The 13,542-nt window shown below is 43.2% G+C and overlaps 1 protein-coding gene across 2 annotated transcripts in view; it reads left to right on the top strand.

Moving 5' to 3' along the window:
* Positions 1-13,542, top strand: part of KMT2D (lysine methyltransferase 2D) — a 340,114-nt gene that overhangs the window by 156,318 nt on the left and 170,254 nt on the right. For both annotated transcript variants that reach the window (XM_082246163.1, XM_082246162.1), the window contains exons 27-28: positions 8,907-9,133; positions 13,023-13,096. In XM_082246163.1, the coding sequence (XP_082102289.1) occupies positions 8,907-9,133; positions 13,023-13,096 (301 nt within the window). The remainder of the gene's footprint in view (positions 1-8,906; positions 9,134-13,022; positions 13,097-13,542) is intronic.

Genomic DNA, 13,542 nt, shown 5'->3' with positions numbered 1-13,542 from the left:
AACAAAGAAAGAGAGACTTTAAGATCACTTTTAAAGTAAAAAAAAAAAAAAACGTTCTGCCTTTAGAACCACTTTAACGTTTACCTCTACTTCTAGCAGAGTTAAACTTATTGTGCTTACATGCCCTCCTTCACTTTCTCCTACTTTCCCTAAGTTGTGTTGAGCAGGCTGCACAGCCTTGTTTGGGAGAATAAGGAAGGGCATGGATACACGATAATGAAGTCTTCTCAAAATTGAGTCATACTTTAAGCCAAGCCCTTCCTTGTTCAACTGTTAAATGCTAGAGCCTCTACAGCTCACTGACGTTCTGGCATTTGTTACTTGAATGGAAAAGAGATGGTGTTTTAGCAGCAGGTGGTGATGAGGCTTAATCTTGCCTTGTACAGCAATTAAGGCTAGTACAGAAGATGAGAATATCTGATAAATGATCGTCCATTTTTTTTTTTTCCCATGCTGGTTTCATACTGAGAACCAATAGTGCTAAAATTACAAACTTCTCGTAAGACCGAATAGGTTGGAAGCGATGTAATGCTTTGTATTTTAATATATTATATCGTTTCGGAGCATGTGTAGTCTTGGTTAGACAATTTTTTTTTCCCCGTACAGATACTATGCGAATTACACGAAAATCATTCGTTATCCTACGTAAACAATTTTCGTTCTTGTCCCTTTGGATATTTTCGCACTAACGTGATTGGTTCTCAAAAGCTGTGTACTAACGAATAGATTATCAGACGATCCCTCTGAATGCATTTGTTTTTTGAGAAGCCGCTTGGCTGTCATTACAAGGAGTGGGAGGGGACGCCCTCCCACCGCCTTCCGCGGCTCGCCAGTCCCACCGGGAGACCTGGGCAACCAACCTGCAAGGCCGCCCCAGACCCCATCAAAGCCGCGTTTGGCTCTGATCGGGTCTCTATGCAAAAAAACGGAAGTGATGTCATGACATCACTTCCGGGTACTGGCGCCAGATTCAGAAAAATGACAGCATTCAAAACGGCCAAACTTGACGTTTTTAATGCTTTTAAGTGCAGAGGAGGGGGTTTGGAGCTTTGACCCCAGATCCCTCCACAAGAGTACCTGTCAAGTAAAAAAATTAAAATTTTTTTTTTAAAAGTACAAAAATATCAGCCCATATTGGCCGATACACGATGACCAAAATATTATCGGCTATGAAAAAACGATATTGGTCGATCCCTAATAAATAAAAAATAAATAAATATATATATAGCATAATACTGTGGATATAAAAAGTCTACACACCCCTGTTTAAAATATCAGGTTTTTGTGATTTCAAAAAATGAGACAGATAAATAATTTCAGAACTTTTTCCACCTTTAATGTGACCTACAAACTCTACAACTCAGTTAAAAAACAAACTGAAATATTTTTTTTTTTGGGGGGGGGGGGGGGTTAAAAATAAAGTGTGGTTGCATAGTTGTGCACACACACTCATCCTGGGGATGTAGCTGTATTCAGAATTGAGCAATCACATTCAAACTCATGTTAAATAGCAGTCAGTACACACCTGCCATAATTTTAAAGTGCCTCTGTTTAACCCCAAATTTCAGCTGCAGCTGTTCTAGTAGGTCTTTCCTGACATTTTCTTAGTCGCAATCCTACAGCAGAAGCCATAGTCCACAGAGAGGAATCTAACTTTTTAAAGGTATCAGTCAGGAGAAGGGTACAAAAGATTTTCCAAGGCTTTAAATGTGCCATGGAACACAGTGAAGACAATCCTCATCAAGTGGAGAAAATGTGGCACAGCAGTGACATTACCAAGAACTGGATGTCTCTCCAAAATTGATGAAAAGGCGAGAATAAAACTGGTCAAGGAGGTTGCTATGAGGCCTACAGAAACATTAAAGGAGCTGCAGGAATATCTGGCAAGCACTGACTGTGTGGTACATGTGACAGCAATCTCACGTATTCTTCATGTCTGGACTAAGGGGTAGAGTGGCAAGACAGAAGCCTTTTCTTACCATGAAAAACATCCAAGCCTGGCTACATTTTGCAAAAACGCATCTGAAGTCTACTAAAAGCATGTGGGAAAATGTGTTATGGTCTGATGAAACAAAGGTTGAACTTTTTGGCCATAATGCCAAAAGATGTGTTTGACACAATAGCACCATACCCGCAGTGAATCATGGTGGTGGCAGCATCCTGCTTTGGGGCTGTTTTTCTTCAGCTGGAACAGGGGGCCTTAGTCAAGGTAGGGGGAATTATGAACCGTTCCAAATACCAGTCAATATTGGCACAAAACCTTCAGGCTTCTGCTAGAAAGCTGAACTTGAAGAGAACTTCCTTTTAGCATGGCAATGACCCAAAACATACATCCAAATCAACAAAGGAATGGCTTCACCAGAAGATGATTAAAGTTTTGTTATGGCCTAGCCAGAGCCCAGACCTGAATCCGATTGAAAATAACAGATTTGGAGTGTTTTTTACAAAGCAGAGTGGGCAAATATTGCTAGGTCAGGATGTACCATGCTGATAGACTCATACCCCAAAAGACTAAGTGCTGTGATGAAATCAAAAGGTGCTTCAACAAAATATTAGTTTGAGGGTGTGCACACTCGTGCAACCATAATAATTTATTATTTTTTTTTTTTGTCTAACTTCACCTAAAATATTTCAGTTTGTTGTTCAACTGAGTTGTACAGTTTATAGGTCACATAAAGGTGGAAAATTCTGAAATGATTTATCTTAGCCTTTATTACAAAATTCTGACATTTTAACAGATGTGTAGACTTTTTATATCCACTGTGTGTGTGTGTGTGTGTGTGTGTGTGTGTGTGTGTGTGTGTATATATATATATATATATATATATATATATATATATATATATATATATATATATATATTATAATATATATATATATATATATATATATTATAATATTATATATATATATATATATATATTATAATATTATATATATATATATATATATATTATAATATTATATATATATATTAGTGTGTGTGTCTGCTATAATGTAAAGTAGTGAGTGTACAGCTTGTATGAGTGTGTAAATTTGCTGTCCTCTCAAAATAACTCAACACACAGCCATTAATATCTAAACCGCTGGCAACAAAAGTGAGTACACCCCTAACTCAATGTCCAAATTGGGCCCAAAGTGTCAATATTTGTGTGACCACCATTATTTTCCAGCACTGCCTTAACCATCTTGGGCATAGAGTTCACCAGAGCTTCACAGGTTGCCACTTGAGTCCTCTTCCACTCCTGGTGGATGTTAGAGACCTTGCGCTCCTCCACTTTCCATTTCAGGATGCCCCACAGATGCTCAATAGGGTTTAGGTCTGGAGACATGCTTGGCCAGTCCATCACCTTTACCCTCAGCTTATTTAGCAAGGCAGTGGTCGTCTTGGAGGTGTGTTTGGGGTCGTTATCACGTTTGAATGCTGCCTTGCGGCCCAGTCTCCGGAGTGAGGGGATCACGCCTCGCTTCAGTATGTCACAGTACATGTTGGCACTCATGGTTCCCTCAATGTATTGTGCTGCAGCACTCATGCAGCCCCAGACCATGACACTCCCATCACCATGCTTTACTGTAAGCAAGACACACTTGTCTTTGTGCTCCTCACCTGGTTGCCGCCACACATGCTTGACACCATCTGAACCAAATAAGTTTATCTTGGTCTCATCAGACCACAGGACATGGTTCCAGTAATCCATGTCCTTAGTCTGCTTGTTTTAAGCAAACTGTTTGCGGGCTTTCTTATGCATCATCTTTAGAAGAGACTTCCTTCTGGGATGACGGCTATGCAGACCAATTTGATGCAGTGTGTGGCGTATGGTCTGACCACTGACAGGCTGACCCCCCCCACCCCCCCCACCCCTTCAACCCCTGCAGAAATGCTGGCAGCACTCATACGTCTATTTTCCAAAGACACCCTCTGGATAGGACGCTGAGCACATGCTCTCAAACCCTTTGGTTGACCTTGGGGAGGCCTGTTCTGAGTGGAACCTGTCCTGTTAAACCGCTGTATGGTCTTGGCCACCATGCTGCAGCTCAGTTTCAGGGTCTTGGCAATCTTCTAGCCTAGGCCATCTTTATGTAGAGCAATATTTTTTTTTTTTTTCAGATTCTCAAGAGTTCTTTGCCTTGAGTTGCCATGTTGAACGTCCAGTGACCAGTATGAGAGAGCGATCACACCAAATTTAACACACCTGCTCCCCATTTACACCTGAGACCTTGTAACACTAACGAGTCACATTAATGGCTGTGTTGTTATTTTGAGGGGAGAGCAAATTTACACTGTTATACAAGCTGTACACTCACTACTTTACATTGTAGCAAAGTGTAATTTCTTCAGTGTTGTCACATGAAAAGGTATAAAAAAAATTTACAAAAATGTGAGGGTTGTACCCACTTTTGTGAGATACTGTATATACATTTTTTATTATACCAGCAGATTGCATAATGAAGTATGGTGCCAGACAAATAGACAACACTAGAAGCAGAAGCTTTGTTATCTTGTCACTGGTAGATGCTTGTTTGGATACATTCATCAACCCTGATAGACTAGTATAGTTTTTCATACAGTGACCAGCCCCACCTGATATGATATAATTTCTTTGAATGAGACCATATACTGAATTTCTGTTTCGTTTGACAGACACCGCTCTTTATGTTCTGGACAGTTGGGTTATGCTGCCCCCTACTCCATTAGGCAGGAAAAAGTTTGACTACACCTATGGGGCAGTTCCGGGGGGGTCTACTCCCACTCTCAGCTATAGGCATTCAGTTTTTTTCTGCCTAGTCAGGAGTAAGGACCTAGTTCCTTGCTAGGATCTCTGGTCCTGGCAATTTTTATCCTTTCAAATTGAATTTTTTTTTCTTATCTTTGTTAGTAGATTCTCACAGGAACAAAATATCAATTGCCAGACTGGGCAACGGACTGGATTATCTAGATCCATAGGGTCCGTCCCCCCCCCCCCCCCCGTGTGGCCAGCGAGCGTGTGCAGACCTTGGCTCCGCGCTAGGTCGGTCGCGTCATAGCCCTACTGGACGGGGGGCTGGCCTGCGAGTTAAATGCCTCGCCAGGACGCATGCAACCTGGCCTCAGCGCACCGGAGACTTTTGGGAGGGGCTGTACCTAGTGGGGGCTCCTGCCAGGGCCCCCTTCCTGCTGTGATCGTGTTTGGTGCTCTTGGCCTGGCTGCCAATTTCATGGGGCCTTTTGTGCTGTGGATCGGCGGCCATGTTTATGTAGCCTCAGCAGCCATTTTAATGAGGTTTTCTCATTGAAAATAGATGCAGCCATGTTTTTTGATGCTTTATGGGCGGTGAGTCCCTCCTCATCCCCTAGTGGGGACTCCTGGATCTTTTGCTTTCTGATCGCCGCATGGTGTGCAGGTTACCTGGTGCTGTAAGCTTCATCGGTCTCAGATCCTGAATTTGATTCGGCCGCCGCAGATACGAGTTACCCTTCTGGGTCTGCGCACCCTGCGGGCTCAGATAGTGAGGATAATTCCTATGCTCCTCTAGCCGCACATGAAAAGACATTGGTGGATGTGCTGATTGTGTCAATGCATGAAACGTTAAAGACCGAGGATGTGATGCTGTGTCGGAGATGCCGGTCTCCTTTGGCACCCACAGGCCCTCCAAGGGGGTGTGGGTGTTCCACTTTCCATCCTACTTTGATGTTTTGAATGATAATATTTGAAAACGCACCTTTTGCGATTCCTAGGCGTTTTGCGATGCAGTATCCTAATGAGGATTCATTGCTTTAAAAGTGGACAGTCCCACCTTTAGTGGATTTGCCGGTTTCCAGGTTAAATAAAGCCACCTTAATTCTGGTTGAGTCCCCGGCCTTTAAAGATCTGGCTGATAGGAGGTCGGGGGCTCTGACCCACCATATGTTCACTGTGGCTGGTTCAGCACTTAGGCCGGTATTTACTATTGTCCTGGTTTCGCAAATTTTGACCGAGTGGGCTAAACTTTTACGCCGTGACCTGGAAGGGGGAACAGCTTCCCCCTGGCTTTGCGGAGCTGGCGGATCAATTGGTGCAGAGGCTTAAGTTTGTCGGTGATGCCTCTTTGGCTGCGGCTCCCTTGATTTCCAGACTGTCTCAGCAGTGGTCCTTTGGCGTATTATATTGCTGAAATGCTGGTCTGCAGATCAGACTTCTAAGAAGGCCCTAGCTAATCTCCCATTTGTGGGGGGTCGCCTGTTTGGAGCTTCCTTGGATGACATTAATAGCCTCACAGTGGGAGAAGAGTACTCTTCTTCCGCAGGCTTCCAAGGACAAGGGGCCCCAATGTAGATGGGGACCTTTCTTCTCGGCTCATAAGAGGCCTTTTTGTCCCTCAGGGTCTCAAGACAAGGGATCTAAGCCCTTCAGAGCCTCCACCGGAGGTTCCAGGAAGACCTGGTCTGGCAAGTCACGAGCGGGCTCTTCCAGACCTGTGGACAAGGCTTTCTCTGCATGAACGAGCGCCCTCACCTGTATCTGGCAGGGGTCTTCGCTGGTTTCCGGATCCGTGGACCTTTCTGGTAAAAGACAAGTGGGTCCACTAAGTCATTTGGTCCGGCTACAAGATCCAGTTTCGTTCTTATCCTCCGGAAAGGTTCTTCCCTTCCAACTTGCGCTTGTCCCCTGATCGCTTACGTGGTATCTTTGGGGAGGTGCAAGATTTATTATTTCAAGGGGTCTTTGTCCTGGTTCTGCTAGGACAATCTATACGTTTTTAGGGGTTTTACTCAAACCTGTTTACAGTTCCCAGGAAGGAAGGCAAGTTATGTCCAATTCTGGACCTCAAGGTGCTAAACTGCTTTATGCGGGTACAAAAGTTCTGAATAGAATCCATCCGCATGTTAGTGGCGTCCCTACATCAGGGATTTTTTCCGCTTCTATCGACATCAAGGACGCCTACCTTCACATTCCATTATGTGAGGGTCACCAGAGCTTCCTCCGCTTTACCGTGGGCAAGGAGCAGTATCAGTTTGTGTCGTTACTGTTTAGTCTCGCCTCGGCTCCTCGGGTCTCCACGAAAGTGTTGGCCCCAGTACTAGCATTTTTGCGTCAGAGGGGATTCGCGGTACTGGGGTACCTAGACAATCCTCTTCTGCAAGCAGAGTCTCCGACTGCTCTGATGGACAACTTGGCCATTATGCTGCAAACTCTGCTTGAATTCGGTTGGATTCCGAACCTTCAGAAGTCTGCTCTGGTTCCATCCACGAGACTGGTCTATCTGGGTCTGACTCTGGACTTGGTCTCAGCCAGAGTAGAATTGCAGATGGCAATCGAGCTTCTGTTGGCCAACAGACGGTCATTCCTCCGGGCTTGCATACGGGTGCTGGGCCTGATGGTGTGTACCTTTTTGAGGCGGTTCCGTTCGCACAGTTCCATACGAGGTATCTGCAAAGGGAGATTTTCTCCAAATGGGACAAAAATCCTCAGTTTTGAGAAAATCTGATCCCGTTGATCTGGGGTACGAGGGGGTCCCTGATCTGGTGGCTTCGTTCTCCGGCACTTCGACAGAGAAAATCCTTTCTCCCCCTATCCTATGCTGGATGGTTGTCACCACAGATACCAGCTTGTCCGGGTGGGGAGGTGCCTTCGGCACAGATTGTGCTCAGGGGGTCTGGACTCTTCAGAGTCTAGACTGCCGATCAATGTACTGGAACTCCGAGCTATCAGACTTTTATCTACATCATTGGACAGTTTGCCTTCAGGGGTGTATGATACACATTCAATCGGACAATCCTACGGCCGTGGCCTATGTCGGTCACCAAGGGGGCACAAGAAGTGGCCTGGTGGCTCAGGAGGTAGCCGGTATTCTAAGGTGGGCAGAACGATTCGTTCCAGCCCTCTCTGCTGTATACATTTCAGGGGTGGAAAGTTGGCAAGAGGATTATCTTAGTCGACAGGCGTTGGACCAGGGGAATGGTCGCTTCATTCATTCCTCCTTTCCCTGTTAAGGCGCACTCTACTCGGGTGCTTAGTGCCTCCTGGGCCTTCCGTCATCAGTGCTGCCGGTGTGCAAGGCGGCCACCTGGTCATCGGTGCACACTTTCACAAAGTTTTAACATGTGGATGTGTTGGCATCTGCGGATGCTTTCTTTGGCCGCAAGGTTTTGCAGGCTGCTGTTTAGAGGACCTGGTCCTCTTTGAAGGTGTGGTGTGTTTTTTTTTTTTTTTTTTTTCCAAATGAGCTCCAGTTGTTATGGTTGAGCTCCATGTTTCCTGGTTGGCTACTGTTTAGCCTTGGACATTTTTTCTTGCTGTTCCCACCCCCATGTTTGACACTGCTTTGGGACGTCGCAACTGTCAAGAAGATCAGGAGCGGTGTCTGTCAGTGAACGAAAGAGAAAATGGGATTTTTGACTTACCGTAAAATCCATTTCTCTGATGTTGATTGACGGACACAGCACCCACCCCTCTGTGGAGTTGGTTTACTTCTGACACTGCTTGTAACAAAATGGACAGTGGGAGTATATCCCCTGGGACTGCCCCATAGGCGTAGTCAAACTTTTTCCTGCCTAGTTTCCTAATCCTGTAGGGGAAGCATAACCAATCTGTCAAGATAAGGAACTGTGTCCGTCAATGAACATCAGAGAAATGGATTTTACGATAAGTCAAAAATCCCATTTTTGCGGTTTTAGGAAACTTTCTTGACGCTTTTTTATTTTTTTTACTCTCATTCTTATCCATGTCCTCGTTTCCATTTGAAAAATTTAAAATGTATTATAGCAAAACATACTGAACAATTTGATATAGAGCAGCAATAACTTAAAACCATATTACTTTGGACTTTCATTCAACAGAGCTTTGTCACCTATTGTTTGAGTTGATGTTTGTGTTCTGCATGTCTCTCTTGTGCGTGAACCTGGTATTGTGGGGAAAAATTCTTAGTCTCTCTTTGCACTGATGTAGGGATAGAAGTGGCTTCTTCAGTCCTGAGCACTGTGACACTGATGGCTCATGGACCACAGCTTCCACCCCAACTACACCAACAACGGAGGGTGAGACCGATGGCCTCTCCTACAATCAACGCAGCTTACAACGCTGGGAAAAAGATGAAGAACTCGGGGAGATGTCAACAATTTCGCCTGTGCTGTATGCAAACAAAAACTTTCCTAATTTGAAAAAGGACTACCCAGGTGAGGAATTTAAAATGTTATGCAAAGCAAATGGGGAAAAACACTACAGTGCATCAGGAAAGTATTCCCAGCCCTTCACTTTTTCCACATTTTGTTATGTTACAGCCTTATTCCAAATATGGATTAAGGTCTTTTTTTCCCAAAAATATACAAATACCCCATAATGACAACATGAAAGAAGTCTGTTTGAAACTTTGAGCTCAGGTGCATCCTGTTTTCACTAATCGTCCTTGAAATGTTTTTACATTTTGATTAGAGTCTACCTGTGGTGAATTCAGTTGATTGGACATGATTTGAAAAGGCACACACCTGTCTATATGAGGTCCACAGTTAACAGTGCATGTCAGAGCACAAACCAAGCTATGAAGTCCAAGGGATTGTCTGTAGACCTCAGTCAGGATTGTATAGAGGCAAAGATCTGGGAAAGGGTACAGAAACATTTCTTCAGCATTGAAGGTCCCAATGAGCACAGTGGCCTCCATCATTTGTAAATAGAAGAAGTTTGGAACCACCAGGACTCTTCCTGGAGCAGCCTATCCAAACTGAGTGATCGGGGGAGAAGGGCCTTAGTCGGGGAGGTGACCAAAAACCCAATGGTCACTGACAGAGCTCCAGCATTTTTTGTGGAGAGAGGAGAACGTTCCAGAAGAACAACTGTCTCTGCAGCACTCCACCAATCAGGCTTGTATGGTAGAGTGGCCAGACAGAAGCCACTTCTCCATAAAAGGCACATGACAACCCACCTGGATTATGCCAAAAGGCACCTGAAAAAGACTGACCATGAAAAACAAACCTTGATCTCTTTGGCCTGAATGGCAATCGTCATGTCTGGAGGAAACCAGGCACCGCTCATCACCTGGCAAATACCATCCCTACAGTGAAGCATGGTGGTGGCAGCATAATGTTGTGGGGATGTTTTTCAGCGGCAGGAACTTGGAGACTAGTCAGGATTGAGGAAATGATGAATGCAGCAATGTACGCAGAAATCCTTGATGAATACTTTCTCCAGAGCCCTCTGAACCTCAGACCGGGGCTAAGGTTTATCTTCCAACAGGACAACGACCCTAAGCACACAGCCAAGATAAAGGAGTGACTTCGGAATAACACTGTTAATGTCCTTGAGTGGCCAAAACTTGAACCCGATCGCGCATATCTGGAGAGATCTGAAAACGGCTGTTCACCGATGCTCCCCATCCAACCTGATGGAGCTTGAGAGGTCCTGCCAAAAAATAGGTGTGCCAAGCTTGTAGCATCATACTCCAAAAAGACTTGAGGCTGTAATTGTTACCAAAGGTGCTTCAACAAAGTAATGAACAAAGTCTGTGAATGATTACGTTTTGTAAATCTGCGCTATGGATCTGATTGATGTATGGCTGCTGCCCCCACTAGGACTAACCGCCTGAGTGGCGTCTATGAGATGGATGTATGCGAAAAGGAAGTGGGTGTTGGCGCTGCTCTGTTGCTTCCAGGTATTGACTTCTATATCAAATCTGCTTCAATGTTTTATACAGTAATGGGAACTATTACTACCAATTTAACTACAACCTAGGTAATGCTAATTGATGAAATATTTAAAGGGATAAAAGTGTGGCACTACTATATGTGCACTTGAAACTAAAATAGTCACCCCATTCTATACAATATTAATGTTTAAATGTCTGTATCCACAAAAAAAACTGCTATACAGTATGTGCAAAATCTGCTCCTATTGTGCAAAATGCATAATAAACCATGTGCAAAATTTTAGCAATTCAGTTAACATAAAGTTCAAAATTTGTGCAAAACATTAATGGTGCAAATCTGCCAAAAAGTACAAGTGCTGAAATTGCATGTAGAATGTTCATACATAAAACTCAACATACAATACGGTGTTAGATGAATAAATAAATGTGAAATCTTCTAAGTTCATAAGTGTATAGTGTCCTTTAATTTCACTCTCCCCATGGCCTTGCTGCTCCTTGTAGTGCCATTGGTGAAACAACATACGATGGTGCTGTTACACTCAGGTTAGAACCACGACACGCAGTGAACCCCAGTGTCTTCACTCGTGTCCCCCACCTGGTATCACACTCACCAGATTTCTGTAACCTTTCAACAGGGGTAGCCTGCTTTGTAAAAATGCCTGGCTTGTATATTGCCTTCACAATCTCCTCATGCTCCCCCACGTTTCCAAAGGTCTAGAGATATGCTCCCGCATATGGTCAATGGGACATGAAAGAGCCCGCTCCCATAGTGTAAAATCGCAATATACAATTTTATTAAAAATTTGTAGGGCACTTACATATAAAACGTTCAATGATTCGCATTGTACATCAATCCAGGAAGTCGGCCACTCCTGATGTCAGAGTGAAGAAACGCGTAGGGTGAAGCCAAGCGTCATTGCGCAACTTCCAGGTTTGTGCCCGTGGAGCACATAGCGTCCCTGTTCTTCCTGGATTGATTTACAACATGAGTGATTGAACGATTTATATGTAAGCGCACTACAAATTTTAAATAAAATTGTATATTGTGGTTTTTACTCTATGGGAGCGGTCTTTCATGTCCCATTGACCATATGCAGGAGCATATCGCTATACCTTTGGAAACATGGGGAACATAAGGAGTTTGTGAAGGCGCTGTACAAGCCAGGAAATTTTACAAAGCGGGTTACCTCTGTTGAAAGGGGACGGATATCTGGGGACTGTGATACCAGGTGGGGGAAACAAGTGAAGACACTGGGATTCACTGCATGTCGTGGTTCTTACCTGAGTGTAACAGCACCATTCTATGTTTCCCTTATGGCACAAGGAGCAGCAAGGCCACGTGGAGAGTGAAATTAAAGGACACTATAAACTTTTATGAACTTATAAGATTTCACATTTATTATTCTAACACCGTATCGTATGCTGAGTTTTGCATATGACCATTGTACATGCAATTTCAGCACTTGCACTTTTTGGCGGATTTGCACCATTAATGTTTTGGGCAGATTGTGAACTTTTATTTTAATTGAATTGCTAAAACTTTGCACATTATTGTTTATCATGCATATTGCACACATTTTGTGGATACAGACAGGATTTTTTATATATTAATATTGTATGGAATGTGGTGACTATTTTAGTTTCAAGTGCACATATAGAGTAGTGCCACACTTTTATCCCTCTAAATATTTAATCAATTAGTATTACCTAGGTGGTAGTTAAATTCGTAGTAATAGTTCCTACTACTGTATAAAATGTCTAAGCAGATTTGATACAGAACTCAATACCTGAAGGTAACAAAGGCTGTGAATTCTTATGTACATGTGATTTTTTTTTTTTTTCGTGTTTTATTAATAAATTTGCAAAGATTTCAAACCAACTTCTTTCACGTTGTCATCATGGGGTATTGTTTATAGAATTTTGAGGAAAATAATGAATTTATACCATATGGAAAAAAAGGCTGTAACAGAACAAAATATAGAAAAAGTGAAGTGCTGTAAAGACGTTACGGATGCACTGTATATTTTTCAGTATTGACACAATTTACACATGTATTTCAAAACACCTAAAAACTGTATTAATACCATTCGATTCTCTGTACTATGTAAAGGTGTCCATAGACCTATTGTGTCTGTTGGAAGAGTTAACTGCTGATTGTGTGCTCAGGAGAATAGCATAAATGTGCTTACAGTGGCAAGTGTGTCCATGCACTGTGCCGCTGCATTTGTTAGCTATGCTGCATATAAAAACGACCATCTTTTGTCTGTAAGTGTGTTAATGTTTGTCTGCATGAGGCATAACCCTAAATTGCCATACATTTTTGTTCTTTTACATGCAATTGCTTTTCTTTCCTAGACTTGCTTTACCCTCTTGTAAACCTATAGCTGTGACCTGTGGCTAAAATCCTTCATTTTATCTTATGTTAGATTGGTCAAGTCGATGCAAACAGATAATGAAGCTTTGGAGGAAAGTGCCAGCGCAAGACAAAGCTCCTTATTTGGTGTGTATTATATCCTTGTTTTCAGTGTATTTTCTGTATCCCTTTGAGTGACCTAGGAATTGTAAAACGTCAGTTGAGTCATACTGCCACGTTCAGAAGGATGGGACACTGGCAAACAGTATTAAGCTAGCTCCCATATAACCTTGCTTCGAACTGTCATGCCTATTTTTTTTTCTGTGGATAGGGCATAGGAACTCCAACCTTTATTTATGACTGCTACTACTACAGTTAGTAGCATCCTGTCCTTGGAAATGCTTACATGATTTCATGCTCCCAACAGCAAAAGAATCCCTTTCCATCACTGATGGCTGCACACCTTGCAGGGCTTGATCCTTAGGCTCAGCCCTATCCCCCCACCTGAGGGACCTCTTCACTTACAAGGTTAACTAAGTCAGTTCCTACTGCTTCCTTCTATTTTAAGAACCTGCCTCTTCAATGTCCACCAG

This window comes from Pelophylax lessonae, assembly GCF_965119305.1.
Source record: "Pelophylax lessonae genome assembly, chromosome: 2".
Taxonomy (NCBI): domain Eukaryota; kingdom Metazoa; phylum Chordata; class Amphibia; order Anura; family Ranidae; genus Pelophylax; species Pelophylax lessonae.
This window is presented reverse-complemented; position numbering and strand designations above follow the sequence as displayed.